Source organism: Protopterus annectens, chromosome 11.part0 (assembly GCF_019279795.1).
Source record: "Protopterus annectens isolate FY-2018-M chromosome 11.part0, PAN1.0, whole genome shotgun sequence".
NCBI classification, from domain to species: Eukaryota; Metazoa; Chordata; order Ceratodontiformes; family Protopteridae; genus Protopterus; species Protopterus annectens.
In genome coordinates this window covers 1,161,477,380-1,161,501,844 of record NC_056745.1, presented here as the reverse complement: position 1 = coordinate 1,161,501,844, position 24,465 = coordinate 1,161,477,380, and the positions used below count along the sequence as shown (strand labels likewise).

General features: G+C 36.6%; 1 protein-coding gene across 4 annotated transcripts in view; it reads left to right on the top strand.

Annotated features, from left to right (window-relative positions):
• RELN (reelin) overlaps positions 1–24,465 on the top strand; it is a 3,085,913-nt gene that overhangs the window by 1,020,043 nt on the left and 2,041,405 nt on the right. For all 4 annotated transcript variants that reach the window (XM_044088524.1, XM_044088525.1, XM_044088522.1 and 1 more), the window contains exons 5-6: positions 3,319–3,351; positions 3,761–3,839. In XM_044088524.1, coding sequence (XP_043944459.1) covers positions 3,319–3,351; positions 3,761–3,839 — 112 coding nt within the window. The remainder of the gene's footprint in view (positions 1–3,318; positions 3,352–3,760; positions 3,840–24,465) is intronic.

The following is a 24,465-nucleotide window of genomic DNA, read 5'->3' as shown; positions in this document are numbered from 1 at the left end:
GTGTTTTTGTGTTGTGTGTGTGGTGTGTGGTGGTTTGTGGTGTTTGTTTGTTTGTGTATTGTGGTTATATGTGTAGGTTGTGTTTATGGACTGTCGTAAGTGATGTGGTTGTCGGTGTGTGTGTATATATATATATATATATATATATATATATATATATATATATATATATATATATTTATGGGTCTACTTGAAAACACTGACATGCCAAAACACTGATGATGAGAACACCGAGACTGGAAGATCGACAACTGAGATGACCGACAGTTTAAAAGCCCGACGCTGAGAACACCGACATGTTATGGTAAGTGTGTGATAGTGACAGAATTTAGGGTTAGGGGCGGGTTAAGTGAGTTAGAGTTAGGGTGCGGGTAAGGTAAGTGTGTGATAGTGACAGACTTTAGGGTTATGGGTGGGTTAAGTGAATTAGGGTTAGGGAGCAGGTTAGGTGAGTGTACGATAGTGACGGACCTTAGGGTTAGGGTTTGGATTAAGGTTAGTGCATAGATAGTTGTGTATGTAAGGTTTAGTGTAGGTTTTTAAGGTTTTTTGTGTGCTTGTGTTGTGTGTGCGTTTTTCAGAAAACGTATTTATTTTGTTTTGTTGATTGTTGGGATTGTGGTTTGTTGGGGATATATGGATCTATGTCACAAGCTAGAGTTTTCAGAAACTAGAAATTCGTATTGTCGAGACGATATGATCGAGTTTCTGAAAACTTGAACTTCAAAAACAACAAAAATCTACCTTTTTTCTACATTTTTGCAGAAGAGCAAGCCCCCTGCTCCCCCACATGCCCTACATATTATATATACCAATTCCAAGATCACAGTACAGTAGAGAAAAGGGTAAATTCCTTGATCCTCACCTTACTGCAATCTCCATTCAAAAGCTTTGAGTTTTCAGAAACTCGATCATATTGTCTCGACAACATGAATTTTGAGTATCTGAAAACTCAAGCTTTTCAAGGGGACTCGTGTGTGTGTGTGTGTGTGTGTGTGTGTGTGTGTGTGTGTGTGTGTGTGTATAAATGTGTGTGTATGTGTGTGTGTGTATATATATATATATATATATATATATATATATATATATATATATATACATACATATGTGCATGTCAGATATCAATATGTACACATACTTAAAAGCAGTAGTAACCATAAAAGCAAAAGATTTAGGGTGTAAAACAAAAGATAGTGAAATAGTAGAAATAGTAGGTGGTAGAAGTTTGTTACAAAATCAGCTATCCAATCAACAAGAAATAGGTCAGAAGGTAAAGAAGGACAGGTGGAGAAGGTGGGAGTATATAAAGAGAAAGTAGGGATGGTCAGGAGTGCAACTAAGACAAAGACAGCTAAAATACAAGTGACTGTGACAAAGGAGTGAAATTGTCTGAGTACGATGCAGATAGTATTAATAAGAGCTTTAATACATTCTTTTTGATCCTCCCAGCTTTACCATTTAGACAATCTGTCTCATATGACCCAATCATTCCTCTCACCCTAATTGGTCATAGTCATAACCATTCTTTGCTGGGGGGGGGGGGGGGGTGTAGGCAGGAGTTAAGAAGTGATAAGGCATCTTCTTAGTTAGGCCAGATTTTTTTCTTATGTTCCTAACCTAGTCTTGTACTTCTTGAGAACTGCTTCATGATGTGGCTTGCAAGTAACTGCGACATAGTTTGTGTGTGGTGCCCCGTACTTTAAGTAAGGGGGAAAGAAAGAGCGAGAGAACACGTATTTCCTGTTTTGATTTCTATTAATCCCAGACTGAAAGACTATTGAAAAAGTTATCCAAGGCAGTTTGATATTGTGAAAGAAAGGGATCTGAACATAGTTTGTGCACTTACAGATGACCTTTGATTTTGGTGTAGTTATTAAATAGCTTATAGTGTACTAGTTAAAGTTATCAGCTAAGAAGGACTGAATGTATCTTAGAAGATTTGCGTGTAGTGGAGCAGAAGTGGTGTGTGCCGATATAAGCAGGTTGGTGGTAGAGAAGCATATGATTTAATCAAACCTTAGCTAATTTTATTTAGGGAAAAGGAGACAGCAGAGAGTTTACAACAGAGCCCTGGGGAGCACTGAACTTGTTCTTCTTAAAAGGCAAGACAGAAATCAGTCACTGACCCAATTTTAAAAAGTGTAGATCAGAAAGAGGTCAGATTAAGAGTATGGAGAAGTGTGTCAATGCTTTTTGCTATGCTTAGATGTGCTGACCCTTGTGGATGGCAGCATTCCAGTGGTTTGTGAAGAGTATAAGACATTAATGCACTAGCGAGTGATGCTGTTGATCACAGATTAATGGCAAGTATGTCATCTTAAGCTGGATCAACACGATTAGTGCAAAGAAATAAAAGATTATCTATACAACCTTCTAGGTTTATATGCATTTCTTGTCAAGTGCTCCACCTTTCACAAGGCAACAGTGTATATTTACATTTTTAACTGTGCAGTTGTTGAGATAATAGAATGATACTAAAGTTATCACAGTATACAAAGAAAGATAGATCTAATGGAAATCAATTGCTCTGAGAAAGACACATTGTATTGGATAGAAGAGTGTAATAAAAAGTATTTGAAATATGATGCGACAGCGCCACACAAATACTGAAATTCTGAATATTGTAATTGTCGCCTTCTGAACAGCAGAGCTGGAAGCACAGATATGGGGGAATATATACCAAGGGCTGAGTCAGTACTACCTCAGAATATTCCCCCTGCTCTGAAGTATAGCATTCCTGCAATTAGTCTATGTAAGTAATACGGATGTGCAGTCACTGTCTTAATATCTGGGGATTCAGGAGATGCAGTCGTCCTACAAATGTGCTCTAATGAAGTAAGAGCAAATTTTGAAACTGCAGTTTACTTTTCTAATATTGGCAAATAACATTTTCTGGTATCATATTTGTGCTGTGGAGCCTCATAAAACAAGTAACACATAGATTGTTCTATTTACAGCATGCTGTAAATAGAATACATCTTTGAAAATGGAGTTTTGGAGAAATGGCAGCATATCTTGGGCCCCTGACTAGTCCTCTCTTTTCTTAGTTTTCTAAAGTGATGCTTCATTACTCAGTAATCTCACAATATCACAACAGCAGAGTGTTATACAGAGTTTGCTCAGTAAGATTAAACCTTGATTTCAACCTTGTGCTTGTTTTAGTAATATTGAGAAAATGGAACAGGACTTGGTTTATACCTAATTACACAGGAGTGCTGTCTGTTATCAGATGTTAGTGGGTATAATAAATCATAAATCTCAGCAGCGCCTATGTTACCAATTTTACTAACACTCTTATTTTCTTGTGTTATTTTGCAGCTCCAACTGAAGTAGCATTACGTCCCCATTTGGGTATGTATTACAGTACTCACTCTCCACTTATACAGCATCATAAACTAGTCATTGAATAGCCACATCTCTTTGTCAGACAGCCTTCTAAATAGCAGCAAAACAAAACCTGGAACAATTGGATTGACAACGGTTGTACAAGACTTAGCCGTTAATGAGGTGGGAAATCTGTTATCCTTCATGCACATTGGCTTTGATGTCCTTGACAGAAGAGACGGTACAGAGTCAAAGCCCACTGAGGCCTCTCCCAAGTGTGTTATGCTTCAGAGGAGTAGCTTTGCTTGTTTATTTTTATCATAGCGCTAATCTCTCTTGAGCTGTCTTTAGTTAGCCTAAGCAAACTGTTGTAATATTTGACTGAATGAAATTCTGTTTCCCCAGGATTCTAATGAACTTTACCTTTCTTTTGCAGCTGAAGTGCATAGCAACCATGTTATTTTAAGAGATGACTTCGATTCCCACCAAGACCTAGAACTAAACCCAAATATTTGGTATGCTGTGATAGCAGATTTAACCTTATCTTTTCATGTATAATTGTGAATTAGTCTTTTAAGATGAAAGGTTACTTTGAAGCATCTGATACATATGTATTAATTGCATTTAAACTATCTAATACTGAGGAAAACTGTGAATACAAATAAAATAACTATTTGGAAAAAGCAAGTGAAATCATAAGTGTGTAAAAAGCAGTGCAAAGCCCTGCATAAATTATAGGAGATTTGGGGTAAAGTTTTTTGAATTCCACAGTGATAAATAAGTCTGTTTTAGCACTGTTGTTTTTATGACCCTGTCATGTGGCAAATCTCAAACCTAATGTGTGTCTCTTAGGATAAAAGTAATACAGGGCAGAAGGCAGGTTTTCTATGTGCAATGGTGGCATTATAGGTTTAGGAATTTACTTCGAAAGCAAGGTGGTCATTTGGATTGTGCGACATTTTTCATTATGCAGGGCTGGAATGAAAAACATGAGAGGAGGTGTGTCACGTAATATACCTACTACATATCACTTCCATTCCAAAGGGGATAGTCCCGTGACATCCCACTAGTTTCCCAACTAGTCAGATCCAAACTAAAAGAATTGTCTTTTAACAATGTATTGCACTAAAGTAATCTTCCCATAGAAATAATGGTCTAGTGAAGGCTCAAATGCACTATCGTACTTTCAAGGCAGCATTAGACATGACTGGTAGAGGATGAGTTCCAAAATCAGCAGATCCAGATGTTATTGGGAGTTGAGTGCAGGTACTGGAATGATGGGTGAGGGATTTCCAGGAAAAAGTGCTCTTATACTTCTAGTTAAAGGTGCACCTGTATCAAGATTGTATTAGCTCCAAGGCAGACACACATCTGGCATAGTTAGGAGCTGCCTGCAAAGAAATGTCTGTTACTGAATTATATATAATTTATCTTCTAGTATTGCCTTACTTTGAGCCAGAAGTGATCAGAAATAACTCAAAAAAATACCCATGTGGAAGGCAAAGTCATTCACAGGATGAAAAAAAAATTGAAAGCAGAACAAAAAAAAGCAGGAATGCTAAGTAAATTCTAAACCTATAAAACTTTTTTTATTTCAGTATAATACGATTTTATAAGACTTACAGATTATTTAGTGATCCTGCAATTTTGTGCTGCTGTACATTTAGTTGTTAGTGTTCAGAAATAAGTCTGGTTAAGTAAAAAACATTGGTGGATTAGCATTCATTTATGTGGTTTGGGGTGTTGGAGAAGTAAGTAAAAAACATTGGTGGATTAGCATTCATTTATGTGGTTTGGGGTGTTGGAGAAGTAAGTAAAAAACATTGGTGGATTAGGATTCATTTATGTGGTTTGGGGTGTTGGAGAAGTAAGTAAAAACATTGGTGGATTAGCATTCATTTATGTGGTTTGGGGTGTTGGAGAAGTAAGTAAAAAACATTGGTGGATTAGCATTCATTTATGTGGTTTGGGGTGTTGGAGAAGTAAGTAAAAAACATTGGTGGATTAGCATTCATTTATGTGGTTTGGGGTGTTGGAGAAGTAAGTAAAAAACATTGGTGGATTAGCATTCATTTATGTGGTTTGGGGTGTTGGAGAAGCATCATCCTGAGAGTCAGAAACTTAAGTAGGGGTATCTGTAAATTCAGTGCAGCCATAAGTCGAGGAATGCAGGCATTGTTCCACATCAACATTGCAGTCTGTATTCTCAGTTTAAGCAGGGGTATTACTAATCACAACAGAATGGCACTGATCTGCTACAAGCCTAGCTCCTTATGAATAGGGACCCTTCTCCTGGATCAGTGACATCAGACACGGAAAAGAGGATAAAATTGCTATTAAAATGAAGTACAATTATGAAGCTATCAAATATGTGGAGGTCTGAAATGAGATGCTAGTAATATCTGAAATTGCAAGAATAGGGCACGAGTTTCTAGATATTTCATAAATTAGAACACCAAAAATTCACTGCGAGTCACCAATAAGAGGGTCGAAGGTGTTTAATGTAGAATCCCCAGCACAACGTAACCAACAGCAAGGAAACAGCAAAACACAGCAATTAAACGCTTGTAGTTGCAAATAGCGTTTTTGTATTCCTTCATCAGAATGATGTAGCTTGTGCCTCTCACTGTCTTATATACCAGATACAATTGGTAACCTAATTGAAAAATTGATTTAATTGGATTCTAACCATCAAACATTTAAAATTTAGTTAAATATCAGTGTTTAATAACTGGAGTACAATTAAAAACAAAGTTAAAACTTCCTTAAAACAATCATACAAATGTACGTACATAAGTGTACAGTTGTATAAATGTCATCAAGACATTATACTAATAATTATATATATTATATATATTATATATATATAATAATAATATATATTTCATAAATTACATTAACTACACCCCCATGAACTGTATGTGTGTGTGTGTGTGTGTGTGTATGTGTGTGTGTGTGTGTATATATATATATATATATATATATATATATATATATATATATATATATATATATATATAATTTGTCAATTTTTTACCTTTTTTAGTTTGGATTAATGTTTTCCATTTATTTCAACTGCAGTAATTATGTTACTTGTGTAAATTGTGTACTAAATAGAGTTTTAGATATATATTTTTTGTATTTTTTAAAGATCTTGAGATAATGTTTAACATTTTTGATATAGTGACAGGCAAGTTTGCATTATCATTTCAGTAGTAGAATTATATTTGGATATGTCAGTTTTTTAATTGTAGTTCTGCTTTTAGTTTAAGTTGTGATTAAGGGAGGTGTAGCATAATGGGGAAGTCTTAGCTTGGAAGTTTTTCCCAATGTGGTAAGCCTTTTCGATTCACAGACCATTCTACTACTCAGGTTTTCTCCACTGGTAGGACCTCAGGACAGAAGGTGGTCAGCAATCCAAGGAAGTGAATAATGCTAATTAGCCATATGCTATACCCCTAAGTCTGACTTACAATTTGCTTTGCTGAATGATTCAGAGAATCATTCAGCTGAACAGAATTTTACTCTAAAGAGAAAAGCTGTCCACAATAATCATAGGAGTCGCCCAATGTCATTGTCTCATGTGGGAGTAATCACAGGTGCAGGGAAGTTCAGCAAAGATGTGTGTGTATTGGGGGTGGGTTAGTGTGTGTTTGTGTGTGTGTCTGTGTATCAGGGAGTGTATGAGGGTGCCTTTGCCACTCTGATGCATGGGTTACTAAGCAGAACACTAGTGAAGTCAGGCCTGACAGTGCTAGTGTATGATTCAGAGTCAGGGAAATGACCCAATAATGAGGCCTTTCTCATTGTGAACATATCTGTCTTTGTAATCCTTTTCTCACCATTGTGATAATTTACCAATCCACTTTGGATAATCAGTGGAAGCATTTATCTAAATATAAATGTTACCCTTACTTAATTTAGATTCTTAGGCTGAGATACACGGTGCCAGTAGTGAAAATTTCCATTAGGCTGGTAGTTGTATTTTTATTATTCTAACTTATTCTTTTAAATAAAATTGGATTTGAGTTCTAAGGATTTTATTTAGGCAATTGTGATTGCTTTGGAGGGGTTTTATTGTTTATTTTAGTGTATGTAGTGTGTATAATTATTTTTTCATAGTTTCAGTTGAGGTAGGGTGTTACAGTAGTATTTTTGTTTGGTTGGGGTTCACTGTCTACATGCCCTTACTTAATGCAGTCAACTCTGAGGCTGTCAAACCTCAGGAAAGCATCACACATTCCTGTGCAACATAACCTTATTCCCCACACAGTTGTGTTATTCTTACAGTTGTCTGTAGGACAGCTTTCTTTGCACAGAGGCATTCTACTTTGATGTTTGTGCAATAAACGGAAACTGTATCCTGATGTTGTACTGCCATATAAATGAAAGGTAGCAAAAGTGAATTCATATATTCCCAAAACAAAGAGAATACATGGATTGAATGAATTAATTATTTTCTGTGGTGTGTTGTCATATGTAAGAATGAAGGTTCAGAGTCCAGCTAGCATGTGGCACACAGCAGTATTTAATTAACTTTCTCTGCTTTACCTCTCAGCTGTCCAGATTTTCACAAAATGTCCAGATTTTTGCCTCATATTTTTGGTCTGTTCCCCATAAAAGTTGCAGTTTTCTGGCAAATCATTATGAAGTCACTAAATAATGACAGACATTTGAGTTTCAAACTTCATATCCTTCAGAAAATGCACAATAATGCAAAACATGTTATTCTAACACCTTTCTAAGCTTATAGGAGCAATATTTAAAATCTGTCCCTATTTATGGGCCTTCGTCCCTCCATTATTTCTGGCTTTGTCCAGATTTCTTGTACTGAGAGGTTGAGAGGTATGACTGTCTTTAACTCATATGGATAGGAGAAAGGCATGTATACTTTCCTCATTGGTCAGTACTGGGTTCATGTCTGATAGTGGTGGTTGGGTCTTCCTGAGCTGGCTGAGTTTTTAAGCCTATTAGTAACCATGTCTGTCATAGGCTACATACAAGCCTTTTAAAACAAAAGTTGTAGGGTGTCACAACAGTTTATATAAATACCCAGCTCAGAAACTGAACAGCAGGAGAGGTCAAACTTATGCTGAGAAAGTGATGTAAACCATTTATTACTTTTATACACGAATTCACTATATTGTGCAGTACTTCTCACATAAAGTCACTTTATGGGGCAGTGTAAACATAGCAGTTGAGATAATGTGCCATGGTTTGAGGGATCCTGCAACATATTCATCAAACTGCTGCAACAGTTTAATGCTGCTGATAGTTACATACAACTTTCTGATTTTTTTCACAACTTTGGAATGCAGTTTATTAAAATAAAATCTTAAAATATGTTGTAACTACAAATTATGTCAATTCAGCTAAAAAGTAAGGTATCATTAAATTCTAAAACTTAGTTTTCTGACACAGAGATGAGTTTGCACATTTTATTTCCTACCCTTCAACCACTCCATCACAATGAAATGTGTGAGCACCATGGTATGTGCCAGTCATTCATTTGTTAAGCCAGCAGTCTGCTTAACTTTATATTATATTAATGTGAAAGAGGAATGCCTTTGTAATTTGCACAATAAATACATTTTCTAACTCATTGTACACTTCATCTCATACCCACCTCACTACCCCCTACCTATCGCATGCTTACATATATGCTTTTATTTAACTGACATTCAGGACTCATCCTGGGTAAATTGTCTTCAAGCCCACTACCTTCTCTGTTTAGAAATATATTCCAACAATTCAGAGCTATACTTTGCAAATGATGACTCTGTCCTCTCTCGGTGTCCTTCTCTGTTACCTTAATCTGCTATAGTAAACATTCAAGATTTGAAAAGTCATGCTTCCCCTTTCCGTTCTTTCCAAACCAAAACGTCATAAACCTCTATGCTTCTCCTAATATTCCAGTTATTTCACATCAATTCTCATTGCCTTTTTCTGCAATGCTAACTCTTTAACTTCCATTTAGGGCCACCAAATCTCAATTTCAAGTGAAGCCAAGCCTAACCAGTGATCTGTATAAGGACAGTATCAGTCCCTGCTTCTGGGATTCATACATATTAATAATACAACCTTATTACTCCAAGTCTTAGATTTACTGCATTGTTCTTGATGATCAGAACACAGAAGCCTCGGAATCAAATCCTTTTCTGTGTTCCTGACTTAAGCTACAGCACCACAGATTTCTTTAGGACTACAGCATCCCAAATGCATGTCTTTGTTTTTATCCATACTAAAAAGCAGATGCCATCTAAATAGCCTTTTCAAATCTGTTTCTCTAGATTAATCCTTTTCTCCTCCAAAGATACTTACACCTTGATTTAATCAGTAAAAAGGTAATACAGTTTTCCATACTCCTACAAATACTGGATCTATACCCCTTCAACAAAACTGACCCCGGCACTGCTCCTTGTATGATTCCATTTGTGGCACCTTTTCTTCAGACAGCCTACCCTCATCACTACCCTGTACCTTCTATCATTTAGCCATGTTTCCTCCTCCTTAACTATTGCAGCTATCCCCAAAACATTTTATTTTACTCACCAGTCTTCAAAAGGAAAGTTTTATCAAAAGCCTTCCTAGAATCCAGCAACATGGCATCCACTGTAGAAACTTGCCAAATCACTTTAATTTTTTTCTACAAAATCATGTAGAAAGAGACTGGAGAATTGTGTTTCCACAAAAAAACTCACCAATCTTTCTGTCAGAAAATTCTCCACTACCATAACTACTGAAGAAGTCAAATGGTTAGTCTTACACCTCCTGATCTCGATTTATACAGTGGTGCTGCCGTATCAGTCTTGCAGTCCCCTAGCACAGCCTGTCATTAAAAACCGTGGATTGAGCATCCTAACCCCACAGGAGTTCTCTTAAATATCATTATAGAATCCAATCAGGAAAAGGTGTCTTATATTCCTTAAACCTAGACAGTCCCAGCTTTAATCAGTTATCAACAGTATGTCCATTAGCCCAATTTTTCCTGTTTAAATCCTCCTGGTGCTGGGATTGGGTACCTGTAATTCTTTTGTAATTATAGATGTACATCTGATCATAAACTCCATTCTATTCCCCATTTTCACTAATCTCCTCCCTCTTTTAACCAACTTAATCAAATATGTCATATAATTTCCTTCTGTTAGGTATTTAAAAGCTCTTGCCACCTTTAGGACTACTCTATGTTGCTTCCATTTCCATCCTTTCATTTTTCTGTTTAATCGCACTCAAGGGCATAGCCCAGTACATACCAGGTACACCACTGCATTTACTTTTATTAAAATAATTATTTTTTGTGCAAGGTAATATGCTATTTTTCATTTGAATAATTAATATGGTTTATGGTTATATATTTTGTTAAATGCCTTTATTTCTTCAGAATACTTGGGTGTCTATGCTTATAGTTCCTTTTTGTATACTACCATTTAATATCCATACCTCCTTATGGCATCAACACTTTTATTGGGTCTGGTTTCTTTAAGTAAGTGACTTACCAACTAATAATAGACAATATTAGAAAGGGAAAGGACTTGTTAACAAAACAGCACTAAGATCATTAATGTATGACTTCTGGCAATAGTGAAATTAATCACTGATTGGTACTTATTTATATTTTCATATTTAAATTCATATTTTCATAACTGAGAGAACTACATACTATTTATGGGTACGGTGTTAAATGCTATGGCAGTAGACACACAAAAATCCATTGTCAATGACCATTTATGTCACACTGTACTGGAGATATTGCTAGTTGTTTCTTACTAATTATGAAAATAAGCAGTATTTCCATATGTACTTCTAAAAATGTGTGACTTGCAAACTATTTTGTGTCATCAGATGAAACCCTAGATGCTGTTGATGAAAACTGACATTGATATTTGTACTGTAAGTTGTATACCTTGAGAGATATTCAGTGTTATTAATATTGATAATTATATGATTAAGCATTGTTTCATATTTCTGTAAATATCTCAAAAACATGTAATTAGAGAGGAATTTCTTGCTGTCACACGAAAGCTTATATCTAGTTGACAAAAGTGTTCTAACAATATATGTCAAGGTTGTACAATTTGTAAGATATGAGAACATGAGCGGACAGGTGATCTGCTGTGGCGACCCCTAACCGGGAAAAGCCGAAAGAAGAAGAAGTTTGTGAAAGGTTAGCAAACATATAATACTGGGTTTGTGTATATTATAATATATTATAGTATTTATGGAAAAACAATAAATGTGCTGTTATCATTGTAAAGAATACTTCTTACTGATAAAATTATTTGTACAGTTTTAATAGCTCTTACTGTTCACAAAATACTTGCATTTCTTTATCTTATGCTTTTTAAGTTGATTTTTCAGAAAATTCTCTGGAATGCATGTATGTAGGTTGCTAGAGGTGTAACATTTCATACCACATAGGTGTTAATGAACCTAATCTGTACTTGGGATACATCAATGCTCATCATTAACCATGATGACTGCCTTCTTATGCTCTCTCATTTAATATTTAACCATGATGACTGCCTTTGTATACCCTGTCATTTAATCTGGCTCATCAAAATGTCATCCTTATTTTTGCCATGCTAGGAGGTTTTTACATTGTGTTAACTACTGATATTACCACACGTCTAAAAAAAACTTCAGCTGCCAGAAAGTTAACTTTACCCCTGTCCTTTTACTCATGATGTTATGGGAAAGGACCCTCCTCTCCAGATTTATTTTACTGCACGTCAAAACAGAAGCTACAGAGAAACAGCTCCAGGATATACTTTATTGTTTAGATATTTGTTATGGTAAAAATGTTTGAAACCTTCAGTATGGTCTTCTGCTGTGCCAGAATTTTACTTGCTAATTGTTGGTAGCATTTAAAGTTGGCTGTTGCTTTGTTCTGATTTGTTGTCTTCTGTGTTTATCTTTAAATGGTGATTAAGGTCAAATACGATTACAAAATACTGCCTTTGGACAAACATTCTTTGTTTTTATATTGTTTTAGTGATGAGCATTTTAATATTTTCAATGAAATCTATAAAGTATTTGCCAAGTTACACTTAGCGGCAAGAAAAACAAGTTAAAATTGTTTAAAGTGGAACAAGATTCAGTGTTCACTCCTAGTGGGGCTTCAAGCCCAAGTACTGCTTTGGGGTTGGCTCTCTCGACCTCTAGGGCTGAACTGGTCTATATGCAAGTTGAATCTCCTTAATATAAGAATGAAAAGAAGTAAAAACATAAGTCAGAAAAGCTTAGTCCATCTGCTCTAGGCCTATAACCTAAAAATCCTAGATCAGAAGAAAACGTGTCTTCTGTTCATCATGTTAGCACTATTCTGCTACTAGTCAAAATAATACTTTTAAAAAGGAGTGTGTCAGGTAATCAAGTTCTGTTTTTGTGAATGTTAATAGGTTGAAGAAACCTCACTAAAATCACTTCCAGTGGCAGTGGAATGTTTTCATTGTTTCTCTTTTCCATACTATTGTGCAACCTCAGAGTGAATACATATCTATATATTATATCTGCTTATCTATGTATCTGTATATCTATCTGAGGGTACTAGGGTATCCCTCCATGTGGGGGGGGGGGGGATGCAGGGGAAAAAACTCTATACTTTGCTAAAAGTGGTTTCTGAAAGATTTCTTTTGAAAACTCTAAAGTTTGATGACACTAGTTTCTCCAAGTGTTCTTTGGAATACTGGCATTTGAGGAGCTAGTTGCCGAACTGCTGACATGATTGTGTGCCACAATCTCCTTTTAAACTGGTCAGGACTGAAAGCTTAAATCTCTTGCAAAAAAATCTTTATTTAAATTAGTCAGTTTTAAACTTTTGTCTTACTATAAAGTACACACAAGGATGGGTTTGAGACCTTCATCAGTAAGGGTCTTTAACTTGTTTCCAATCCCTCTCTCTGACATAGACTACAAAAAACAAAAAAAAAATGAAGGCTTTTGTTAGAGTTCAGTAAAGTATGCCTGTTGCCTCATCTTTCTCTGTTTTCTTAACACCTTTATTATCACTTAAGCCATAGGCAAGCATGCATAATAGAAAAGAAAACAAACCATTTTAACTTTTTTCCCATTCACATATGTTATGCATCACAATGTCTTTCATTATAATTGTCATCAGTCCAACATTATGTCTTCCCTTAAATCGCATTCCTCCTCCTCCCGAATATTATTCTGCATGTATTGTTTCCACAGTTTCCATTTATTTCTATGCAATGTGCTCCTTCCCTTTTCTAAATATTTCTCTTCCAGTTCTTTTGTTTTTTTTCCATATTCAATATTTCAGATATATTTAGTTTAAACTTTTATTTCCATGTTATAGTACTTGCTTTTTTGGCAGCCAGTAGAATTAAACTTAACAAGGTCTTACTGTGTCTAGGAAATTCATATCATATTTCCCAGCTCAAAAGAATCATCTCCTTACTTACAGCCATTTGTTCATCAACTATTTCTGACAGAGTACTCTGTACAAAGTTCTTTAAATCAGCCAACTCACTGCACTCCCAAAACATTTATTATCTCTTTCTTCCCCATCACACCTCCAACATTTACTGTTTACCCCTGAGGAACAATTATTTGAAGTCTGCCTGGGGTTATATAAATATTCATGCAAATACTTCCAAGAAAAAAACTTAAACTATCTAGACTTTACATATTCAGGAACCATACATATGTTCTTCCATATTTCCCTTATAAATTGCACTTCCAGTCTCTCTTCCCAATCTTTTCCAACCTCCTCTGATTTTTACAGTTATTCAGCCATATTTTATATTACCTACTAATTATCCTTTTTTTAACAGTAACTTTTGTTCTAGGTTCAGCTAAAAACTCTATCAGAACAGGTCTTTCATGTCTGATTCCAACATCCCTTTCTCCTTGTCTATACTCTGATATCAATCCCTATTGGGAAGGCATTTTTTTTTCTGCAGTCCAAATGTATTCTTGAACTTATCCCAGTCTATTACCCTTCCCTTGTTATGTGTTCCCAGTACCTTGTTTCCTTTGCCAGTTTTCCCAAGTAAATTCCAGCTACTTGTTGTCTATTTTCTGTTCCCCTACTTCTAGTCACCACTATTGGTAAACTCTCATTTCTCTATTCTCATGTTGCCTTAGTTCATAGAATTAGAATGCCTTTTGCTGCTTTATGAATATAATGTTGTATATGGTTGTGATTATATTAACTGCATAGCTGTAAAATATCACTTTGTCAGGAAGTCCTAAACCACCTTGTTTATTGGAAAGAACAATATATCCCACTTAAATCTTGCCACCTTCCCTTCCCAGATATATTCCTTCAACTTATTAAGTATTGTCCATAACTTCTTCTCTGGTTGATAAAAGTGTGCCTGACCCGTATATAAAACTAAAGGGATGAAAATTTGTTTTACTGCTTGTATCTTACTATCTATATGCTTAAACAGGAGCTTCCAGTTTCTCAGTTTTTGTATTATCTTTAGTTTAGTCTCTTCCCACATATCCTTAGCAGCCATTACAGAAGTCTTTATTTCATACATTTAAATACTTCATATTATCATGTCCCAGTAAATATGGGTATTGTTAAACCAATTTGTGTGTAGGTTCATTATTAATGGTTATAGCCTTTGTTTTATTATCATTAACTTTATATATCCAAATTACTTGAAACTGTCTCAAAATGTTCTACAACACTGAGATGTCCTTTTCTAGATTTATCAGGTACAAAACAATATCATTTGCAAATAAAGGCAACTTTTCTTGATTACCATACTAATTATATCCTTGAATTTCTGAGTCCCTTATTTTCTTTGCCAGTGACTCTAAATATAAAGCAAATAGCAAAGGTGAAAGTGGGCACCCCTGCCTGGTTTCTCTGTTCAAACACAACGTATCAGAGAGGACCCCTCCAACTTTAATTCTTGCTTCAGATCCTTCATATATTCTCCTAACTTTGTTATTGTATAAGATAAGCAAATGCTTCCACTGCCCTACTCATAAATCTCAGCTTACTGTATTAAATGCTTTCTCTGTATCAAGACCCAACAACAACAGCAGCATTTTCTTACAATCTGCTTCCCTTTGGATCATCATTGCTGTATTAATGTTGTTAGGTGTTTGTTTCCCCTCTATAAAATCCCATTGATCCATATCTGTCAATTTGCCATCACCAGCTAGTATAGACATAAACACTTATTAATCATTGTTTATAATTGACATAGGTCTGTTTGAAGGTGGGTTTGATGGGTTTTTACCATTTTAGGTAATACAGCCACCACAATTTTCTTCCTGGATGTTGGTGTTTCCCTGCCTTTTAAAATATTGTTACAATCTTCCAGATTATTATCCCCTTCTTCCTTCTTAACTTCCAAATTTCCACAGTAATACTAATACTATCTGCTCCTGGAGACTTTCCTGCAGATTGATTACATCACCATTTTTTTTATCTCATCTCCTCTTATCTTAACTGTTAGTTATTGAGCCTCATCTACCTCCAATTTCCTTATAATTAGCTCATCCATAAATATTTCCATTTCTGCTATTTATTGATTTCCACAGTTCTCTGCTTTATACAAATTTTCTTAAAAATTCCAAAATATCTCTTAATATTTCTGTAAAATCTTTGGTTATTTTTCCTGTCATAGGCTTCCTAAGTTTAGTGACAACCCTTTATACTTTCTATTACCTAAGTCATTGTGCTAAAAGTTTTTCTGCTCTGGACTTATCAAAAATAGTTGCTTAAGAACAATTTCCCTACACATTATCCAAGTACTCCTTTATTTTTTTAGCACTCTGCAGTTATGACTATTCTTGTTCTGTGAGATTCCTCTTATTTTGTAATACTTTAACCATTGCCATTTCCTCTAAATAACAACTATTAGTTCTTAACCATATCTATTTCTGTTTTATTTCTACCCTAGTTTTAAAATCCATTTTCGTTTTATCCCAATTACCAGCTATCACTTCTGAAGAAAATTCTATCTTCCCTAATAACTCTTGAATAATTTCCACTACCCATTAGTTAAATTCCACTCTTTTTAACAAGTATGTGGGAAAGTGCCCATGTCCCATGTTTACTTCATTACCCTAAATTTTATCTTCAATTTTATTGGTGCATGATCTGAAATAGTTATTGCATGTGCATTGATGCTTTCAGTTAAATGCACATGTTCCTCTGAAATATAATGTCTATCCAGTGTAGCCCAATCATTGTACCTTGGGAATAATATGTAAATTCTGCCTGAGTTCCTGCTTCTGAATTCATGTCTACTGTACCAAATATTTTTTTATACATTTCTTCAGAGCTCTACCCTCTTTTATTATATTTTCACTTCTAGGTCCCCCTGATACATCCTCTCTAATGCAAATCAAGGTCCAGTCCCCACTTAAAATAATATTCCCTGCTAAAAGCTATTATTTCTCCCAAAAATTTCTTAAGCTCTATAATAGCAGTTTTTGGTGCAATATAAAATACATGCCAGCATAATCTTGCTCTTTGCCAATAGCCCCTAATTACCAGAAATATACCATTATTGTCTTTTTCCCCTGTTCTGTCACTTTTGGAGCCAATTAGTATTATTACTCCTATTTTCTTTGTCCTTAATATTCTGCTAAATATCTGCTGAATATCCATCCTGAAATCCTTTCTCTGTCAAATTCACATGATCATTTATTTCCAAATGTACCTACTGCAGCATTATTATTTGCACTGTGCATTTCTTAATATAATCCAGTACTCTTTCCTTTATATCTATTACCTGTAAGACCATTTACATTCCAAGATAATAAAGATAGCATAACCATTATGATAAAAAGCTATTGTCTGCACCTATTATACATGACAGGTTTTTGAATGTCCATTTCCAACTTTTGTCTTACATGTACACACACTAATGTTTGGCAGACTGAACTTTTATTCAGTTTTCTTCTTATTTCTGTTTGAAAATATGTCACATTTTTTTCGACTTCTAGTTTTAATGAAAACCTCAAACAAAAATCTAAAGACATGTTACAATACCCCCATCTCCTATTAACTTAGAATAAGCACTCAAACTCTGTACATCTTTAGAAAATGAAGTTTAACTCTCCAGATAGGAACAATTGCCCCAAACTGGTAGCAGCATCCTCAGGCACTGCCTTACTTAACCTAAAATTAAGGTTATCCATGCTATATCATGTTACAGCCTGTACTCCCACTTATATTGATTGCTTTCTGTTCTTTTTGTATCTCTATTCCCCTCCCAGATGTGAAAAACAGCTTGTATCCATCCAGAAAACATTGACTTTTAGCCCTATGAAAAAGTGCTCTATCTTAAAATAAAACTAAAGCATACACTGTTCTATTAAATGCATTCAAATATTAATGCTGCTAAGGTAGCTACTATCCTTTATTTAGTTCCAATAATTTCAAACTTCATTTTTCACTGAATTGCTTGCCATTGTACCTTTAACATTTTCATTTCCCACTGCAAAGAATGCTTAGAACTCTCAACATTAATTGCGTGCATGGGCAGACAGTTCATCTCACTGTAGTAGTCAGCAATGAGAGAGAAAACTCAGCTAATGAGTCTACAATGCATGAATGAATCTTTGTTGAATTCACTCAGAGCAAAATGTACAATTGCCTTCAGCTGCAGATTTTTTTACTCCCACTGAACACTTGCAAACAAAAAAAACTAATAGCTTTGCAGATGCAAGAAACTTCACATTGTTCATAGCTTTCATCATTCTGTCTTATTTTTCTAGCTTACTTGTCTACAAAAACACTCATTTATTGCTTAAGTGAGGGGTATTATTCTAGACATCCTCCCTTGTAAAAAATAGCAAGTTATTTTAGTTCTACATATAACATAATCAGTACACTTTTACACCCTACCCCCACCTAGAATTCTAAGATCACAGCATATTGGTTTGTACTTGCATTTGTCCAATCTTTCTTCTCTTCTGTTGTTATACTGTAAAACCTATATTTCTTACAACTAAATAAGTACTTCTTCACAGTATCTTTAGCATATACAACAGTCACTGAAGACTTCCTTACAGTTAAAATACTGTTGAATATACACTATACAAAATTGATTTACTATATTACATGTAGTTTGTATAATGAAATGTTTTATACAAATAAGAACAAAAATCTATTTATTTATTTATTTGACATTTGGTGACCGGGTTGGTCTAACTGAGAAAAAGCCCTTTTTCAGAAGAAGCCCGGGAAGAAAAGCTCCACAAGTAGTACAGACAAATAATGTAAACAATCCAGATTGTATAAACAAATAAAAATAGGTATTATAACAAAACCAAAAGTGTGTGTGTGTGTATGTGTGTGTGTGTGTATATATATATATATATATATATATATATATATATATATATATATATAGGATATCAAATCCAATGTGTAACCAATTGTACATCAGAAGTTATAAAAGCTGTTTTACTTAGTTACTGTTTTTTCACCTTAGTGTCATTCTAAACATAGGATCATAGGAGGTTACTAGGCTAATGGGCCTAGGGCCCTTACAATCCTAGCCAAGTTCTACCCTTATTTCCATGATCAGCACCTAATGCCTGTGTTGAAGAGGGACATGGGTGGAACCCCCTGGGATGAATTTATGGTTACTCATTCAATCATCCAGATTGTGTCTGAAGAGGGCCAATGAGGTGCTCTGTTTGACATGAAGTGGGAGTCTGTTTCAAAGGTGTGGTAACCTCTGGGAGACAATTCTGCCCTTCCATTAACAGCAAAAACTGGGGTATACGCTTTACAGTCCACCCATAAGTTTAACAAAGTCAACAAAACTCCAGTCTTTCTTGGCCACTTTTTCTTGCAAAGACATATTTCAGAAATGTGTTTGATACTTTATGACCTGCCATTAATTCACTAATAGTAGTGTTGCTGGTCTTCTTTCTGCTCATCTCCAGCTGTTTTTATCAGACTGGTTCATGTCCGAGGTACTCCGGATTCTTCTAGTCAATTCCCATCCTATTCCTTTGAAAAATTGGAAACCGTTTCACTGGCACAGTATTTCTATGATTATTATTGTCAGAAGAATGAGAAGTTGAGTTCCCATCTGTTTTCTGGCTCACCTTTTGTTGGATAAACTTTATTATTTCCTCCTTAGCCTTTTTGTATCCAAAAATTTATTTGATCCTCTAGGGAAAATATTCTGAAAACAGCAGGTTGAATCTGATACCTACATCTATATTTATAGGTTTACTATGGCAACATTGAAACTGCCTCGGTTGACTGGAACGTGGTCGAAAGGCAGTTTCCCAGGTACGCAGAATGTCGACCCAAAATCGATCGAGTTACACTGCAGTGAACAGTTAGTGTAGGTCAATCATTTTGGTTCGACATTGTGCAGGGAGGTCGCGCTTCAGTGAGGAACAGGGAATTAGCCCATTTTCTCACTGTAGTGTGATCTTGGAGTTGGTATATTTAATGTACAGGAGGTGTGGGGTGCAGGGGGGCATAGCCCACCTGCAAAATACTAGAAATAACGTACCACTGACTGTAGAGTTCAAAGGTATGTTAATGTGCATAGCAGGAAGTGAGTGACATCACCTCCTGCTATGTTGAATACATTGAACCATGGTGGTTGATGTATTCAGTTTTGCTTTGGGTTTACATTCGAAATTTCATATTCAGCATTTCGAGTCAACCTTTGTTATTGGTTGACCGAAGCTGATTCGAACTTTCAGTAGTAAACTATATATATATATATATATATATATATATATATATATAAGAGTGTGAGAGAGAGAGAGAGAGAGGGAGCATTAGGCAGGAGGCCTAATTTGTTCTCGTTGTTCTCGTTTCCATATTTTGGGTATTTTTAACCATCACTGAGAATTTTATAGCTGTGTTTACATTTACTTTTTCTTCCATGGATAACAGCTTCAAGAAGTATGTCTGGTGTGGCCACAGAATTGCACCTCAGGACACCCGTGATCTCTGCGTGGTGTGCCTATGGCCTGCTCATTTATCTGCGGATTGTGCCATATGCAAGGCCATTGGGTCTTGCTATCTAGTCAAAAGGAAAAGCAAACTTATACTTAAAGGTCTCCTTCCTCCAGAATCTCAGTCTAGTAGTTCAGACAAGCCTGAAAAACAAAAAGAAAATGATAAGGAGAAAGAAAAGGAGAAATAAAAAGAGAAGGAGTCACAAAAAAAGAAAACTAATGAAGCAGGCCTATAACTGGCACTGAAGATTCCAAGACAGAACACAGCTTATCCATCTTTGGCACAGGTTTCAGTGTGCATGGCTTCTGCTTAAGCTCCTACCACTTCAGAGCTGATAGTTATTCAGGTTAGAGCTCAAAAAAAAAAAAAAAAAACTGTGGATGACAATGCAAAATGTTTGTTTTTCAGAGAGTTATCTGGTACCTCTACAATTCATCTCTACTGGATTAATAAAGTACTCGATCAAATACCTTAAATAACAGCACCAATTGAACAATTAAACAATAAACCATTAGTTATATAATAATTCAGTTTTTTTATATCCTATGATACATGCATGTTCAGCAAATACTTATTATTTTAAGCATTTTTTGTTTTGTTTTGTTTAACTCAGTATAGCAGTTGTACTAATTTCATGGTTCAAGCCTTTGGGTGCAGATGTATGATATCTCAAAATTAACCTACTTTCCAAGGATAACAATAAAGCCTGCATTCCCCACCTCCCCCACAAACCTCTCAACTGTAGAGATTTTCTCAGAATGTCTAGATTTTTTCCTCTTATTTTTAGTCAGTTCATCATAAAATGTGTTTTTCTGGCAAATCACTGAGGATTGAAGTCACTAAATAACAATATACATTTGAGTTTCAGACTTCTTATCCCTCAGAAACTGCAAGCTAACACAAATCCTGTTATTCTAGCAACTTTTAAGTTTTTAAGAGCAATATTTAAAATTTGTCCGTATTTTTGAGCCTTTGTCCCCCATTATTTTAGGCTTTGTCCAGATTTCTTGCACTAAGAGGTTAAAAGGTATGTCCCCCCAGATGCAATAGGAAGGGCCAAGAGACTAGAGAGCAGAGGATAGCTATAGTACTATTCACATTTCTGTTATTAACATCAAAAAAATATTCTAAAATCATAGGATCATAGGAAGTTACTAGGCTGTTAACCCTGCGGTCTTTATAAACCTAGCTAAGAGTTTAGCCCATGTTTAAACAGGTCAGCACCCAAAGCAGAGACACAGGTGGAATCTCAAGGGTGTATTATCTTCCATCCAGGTTGCGCTTAAAAAGGGATAATGAGGTACTTCTGCTTGATGTGGACAGGGAGTCTGTTCCACATATGGGTGAGTCTCCTGGACACAAAAATGTCCCTCCAATAAGTTCTGTTGATATCACAAACCAGGTTGAGGTCACGCATATGCGTTACTCGAGTGGAGCTTGACTTGTGGATATGCAGCAGCCCCATCAAGGTGAGGTGAGAGATTGCTTTCTATGCCAGACAGAGGTCACCTCTGAGGAGTATCTATTAAACTGAGTAGAGGGACAGGGCTTTTAGCTTGTGTAGGGTAGATGCTTGAGGCCTTGGATTCTCCTGGTGAAGAACCTCTGTGGTCTCTCCAGCTGATGCATGTGCTTTGCGAGGTACATGCCAAAGGGGGCATTGTACTCCGTAATTGGCCTTATAAGGGAAGGCTACAGGGGTGTTATGTCCTCTTTGTCCCTGGATGGGATACCCTTACTTATGAGGTGGGCCATATAAAAAGCTTTCGTTACAATGCAAGCAACGTGGTGGTCAAAGGTCAGGTTGCTATCAACCTGGGTGCCCAAATCACTCACTACTCATTGCGTACTTAGGACATTGTTATTAATGTGATAATATGTGGGGACATCACTCTTCCCAAAGGGGATAATGATACATTTTTTGGCATTCAGCTTGAGGCCATGTTTCTGGCACCAGTCATTTGTTTGGGTGAGACCCTCTTGGAGGGCATTCACATCACTTGTGGAATTGATGACCACACCCAGCTTGCAGTTATCTGCAAACTTGGCCAGCCATAGCCCACTGGTTTTGGCCTGTGCCTCAGAGAAGTATATCCCAAATAACAGAGGCCCTAAGTATGCCGCTTGTTACAGGTCTACTGGTTGAGGTGGCTTCCCCTATTTTGATTAGGTGGGTTCTATCAGTGAGCCAGTTTGCTACCCATCTGGTAACATATGGATTGATGCCCAGTTGAGAGAGTTTATCTATTATGCCCAAGTGGGGAATGGTGTCAAAGGCTTTGGCCAGGTCAAGGTAGGCAGTGTGCATCGTCTTCCCCTCGTCCATGGCTTTGGTGACTGTCTCAAAGAAGTCAACCATATTTAACAGACATGACCTCCCTTTGACAAAGGCAAACTCTGTGGGGTGTTGTATTTGGAGGCTGCCAATGTCATGTTAATGAGGTCCATGATAATCCATTCCATGGCCTTGCAGATCAAGCTAGTTAGGCTGATGGGTCTATAATTTCCTGGATTGGTAGATGCTCCACCTTTGTGTAAAGAGATGACAGTGGCTGTCCTTCACTTGGCTGGGACAAAGCCGGTACTCAGGCTTTGGTTGAATAGGGTGCCTAATGGTGTTGCAAGTTCATGCCTGAGTTCATGTAGGATGCAGCCTAGGATGTTATCGGGTCCGATGGAGGCTGCATTTTTTGCCTTTGAGAGGGCAGTGATGACCTGTTCCTTAGAGATAAGGGGTAGGGTGCAAGTACTGGGAATGTCCTGATTTACTGATGGGGGGACAGAGGGGTGAAGTTTTCACTGAATCTGTCAGCCAGTAGATTGGCTATATCTACAGCATTTGTGTATGTGGTATCCTTGACCACCAGTTCTGCACAGATAAAGGTGCTTCCTTTGAGACTGCGTACATATATTTATGATTGTCTCTAGTAGATGTGGCCAGTTTGGACTTGAAGTTGGCTTTAGAAAATTTCACTAGTGCTCTTATTTGCTTGTTCAGGCTAAGGAGAGATTGCTTCCAGTTGGGAGCCTGCTTCTTCTTGGTCCTGGACAGCATTTTTTTTCCTTTTGTTATATAGTTTATTTATTGCAGATGTCCACCAGACAGGTTTACTCTTCCTTGTGGAGGATGATTTTATCCTGTCAGGTATTCCTGATTCCATGCATCTATATAAATGTTCGTATAGTACTTTGGGGTAGATTTGGACATTGGTGCCAGTTCCTGCAGAGGGGAAGGGGGCTATGAAGCTGTTTATACCATTCCTCAGGAGGTTGTAATCAGCTTTGGAGAAGTTTTTTGTTTGACCCTAGCCAGAGGGGTTCAGGGGAGATGGTGACTTTGAAAGTGACTGCCTTATGGCCAGATCTTACCAGGGAAGATGATACTGTAGGGGAGCTGCAGTGGTTACTCATGTTGGTCAATACCAAGTCCAAGATATTATCACCTCTTCTGGGGGTATCGACTAGCTGTTCCACGGCATTTGTATTGATAAAGTCGAGGAATCTCTGGGAATTTGTGTTCTGGCATGAGTAGTTTTTCCAAACTATGGTTGAGTAATTAATGTCACCCAGGATCAGGGTAAAGGGTTGAATCTTGATAGATTCGAAGAGGTCCAGATAGGTAGAGTGGGCATCTTGAGTCAAATTTGGGGGCCTGTAGCTAGCTATGATTTGAATAGGGGTCTTGTCAATGGTTAACTGCACCTGGAGTGTCTCCTCTGCATTATACTGTTTGACTAGCCTGGAGGTCTGTGTGTCTTTAATATATATTGAAACTCCACCTTCTTTGGCTTTGCTGCCCACATTTTGGGGTCTGAATGTATGATAGGATGAGTAACCAGGTAAGGCTGGGGTGCTCTCAGCAGCTTTAAACCAGGTTTCTGTGACTGCAGAAATGTCAGCATCTTCCAGGGTTAAGAATGCTTGCAATGAGTGTAGTTTCATGTTTAGACTCCTAGTGTTTAGCAGCATGACCTTTAATTTGCATTTTGTTGAAATTTATGTTGGTAGTATCATCCTCATGACTCTTCCTAAAAAAGGCACTGTGGAGGCGGCAAAGGCCTTTGCCAGAAGCCTGAAGCCCAAGTGAGATAAATGCAGCTCATCTCTAGCAAAACATCATGGTCTGTCGATCATATCTTCCCAGGCTGTCAGGTACTGGATCCCCCTGGAATGACACCAGAACTAAGCCAATTGTTAAAGTCAAT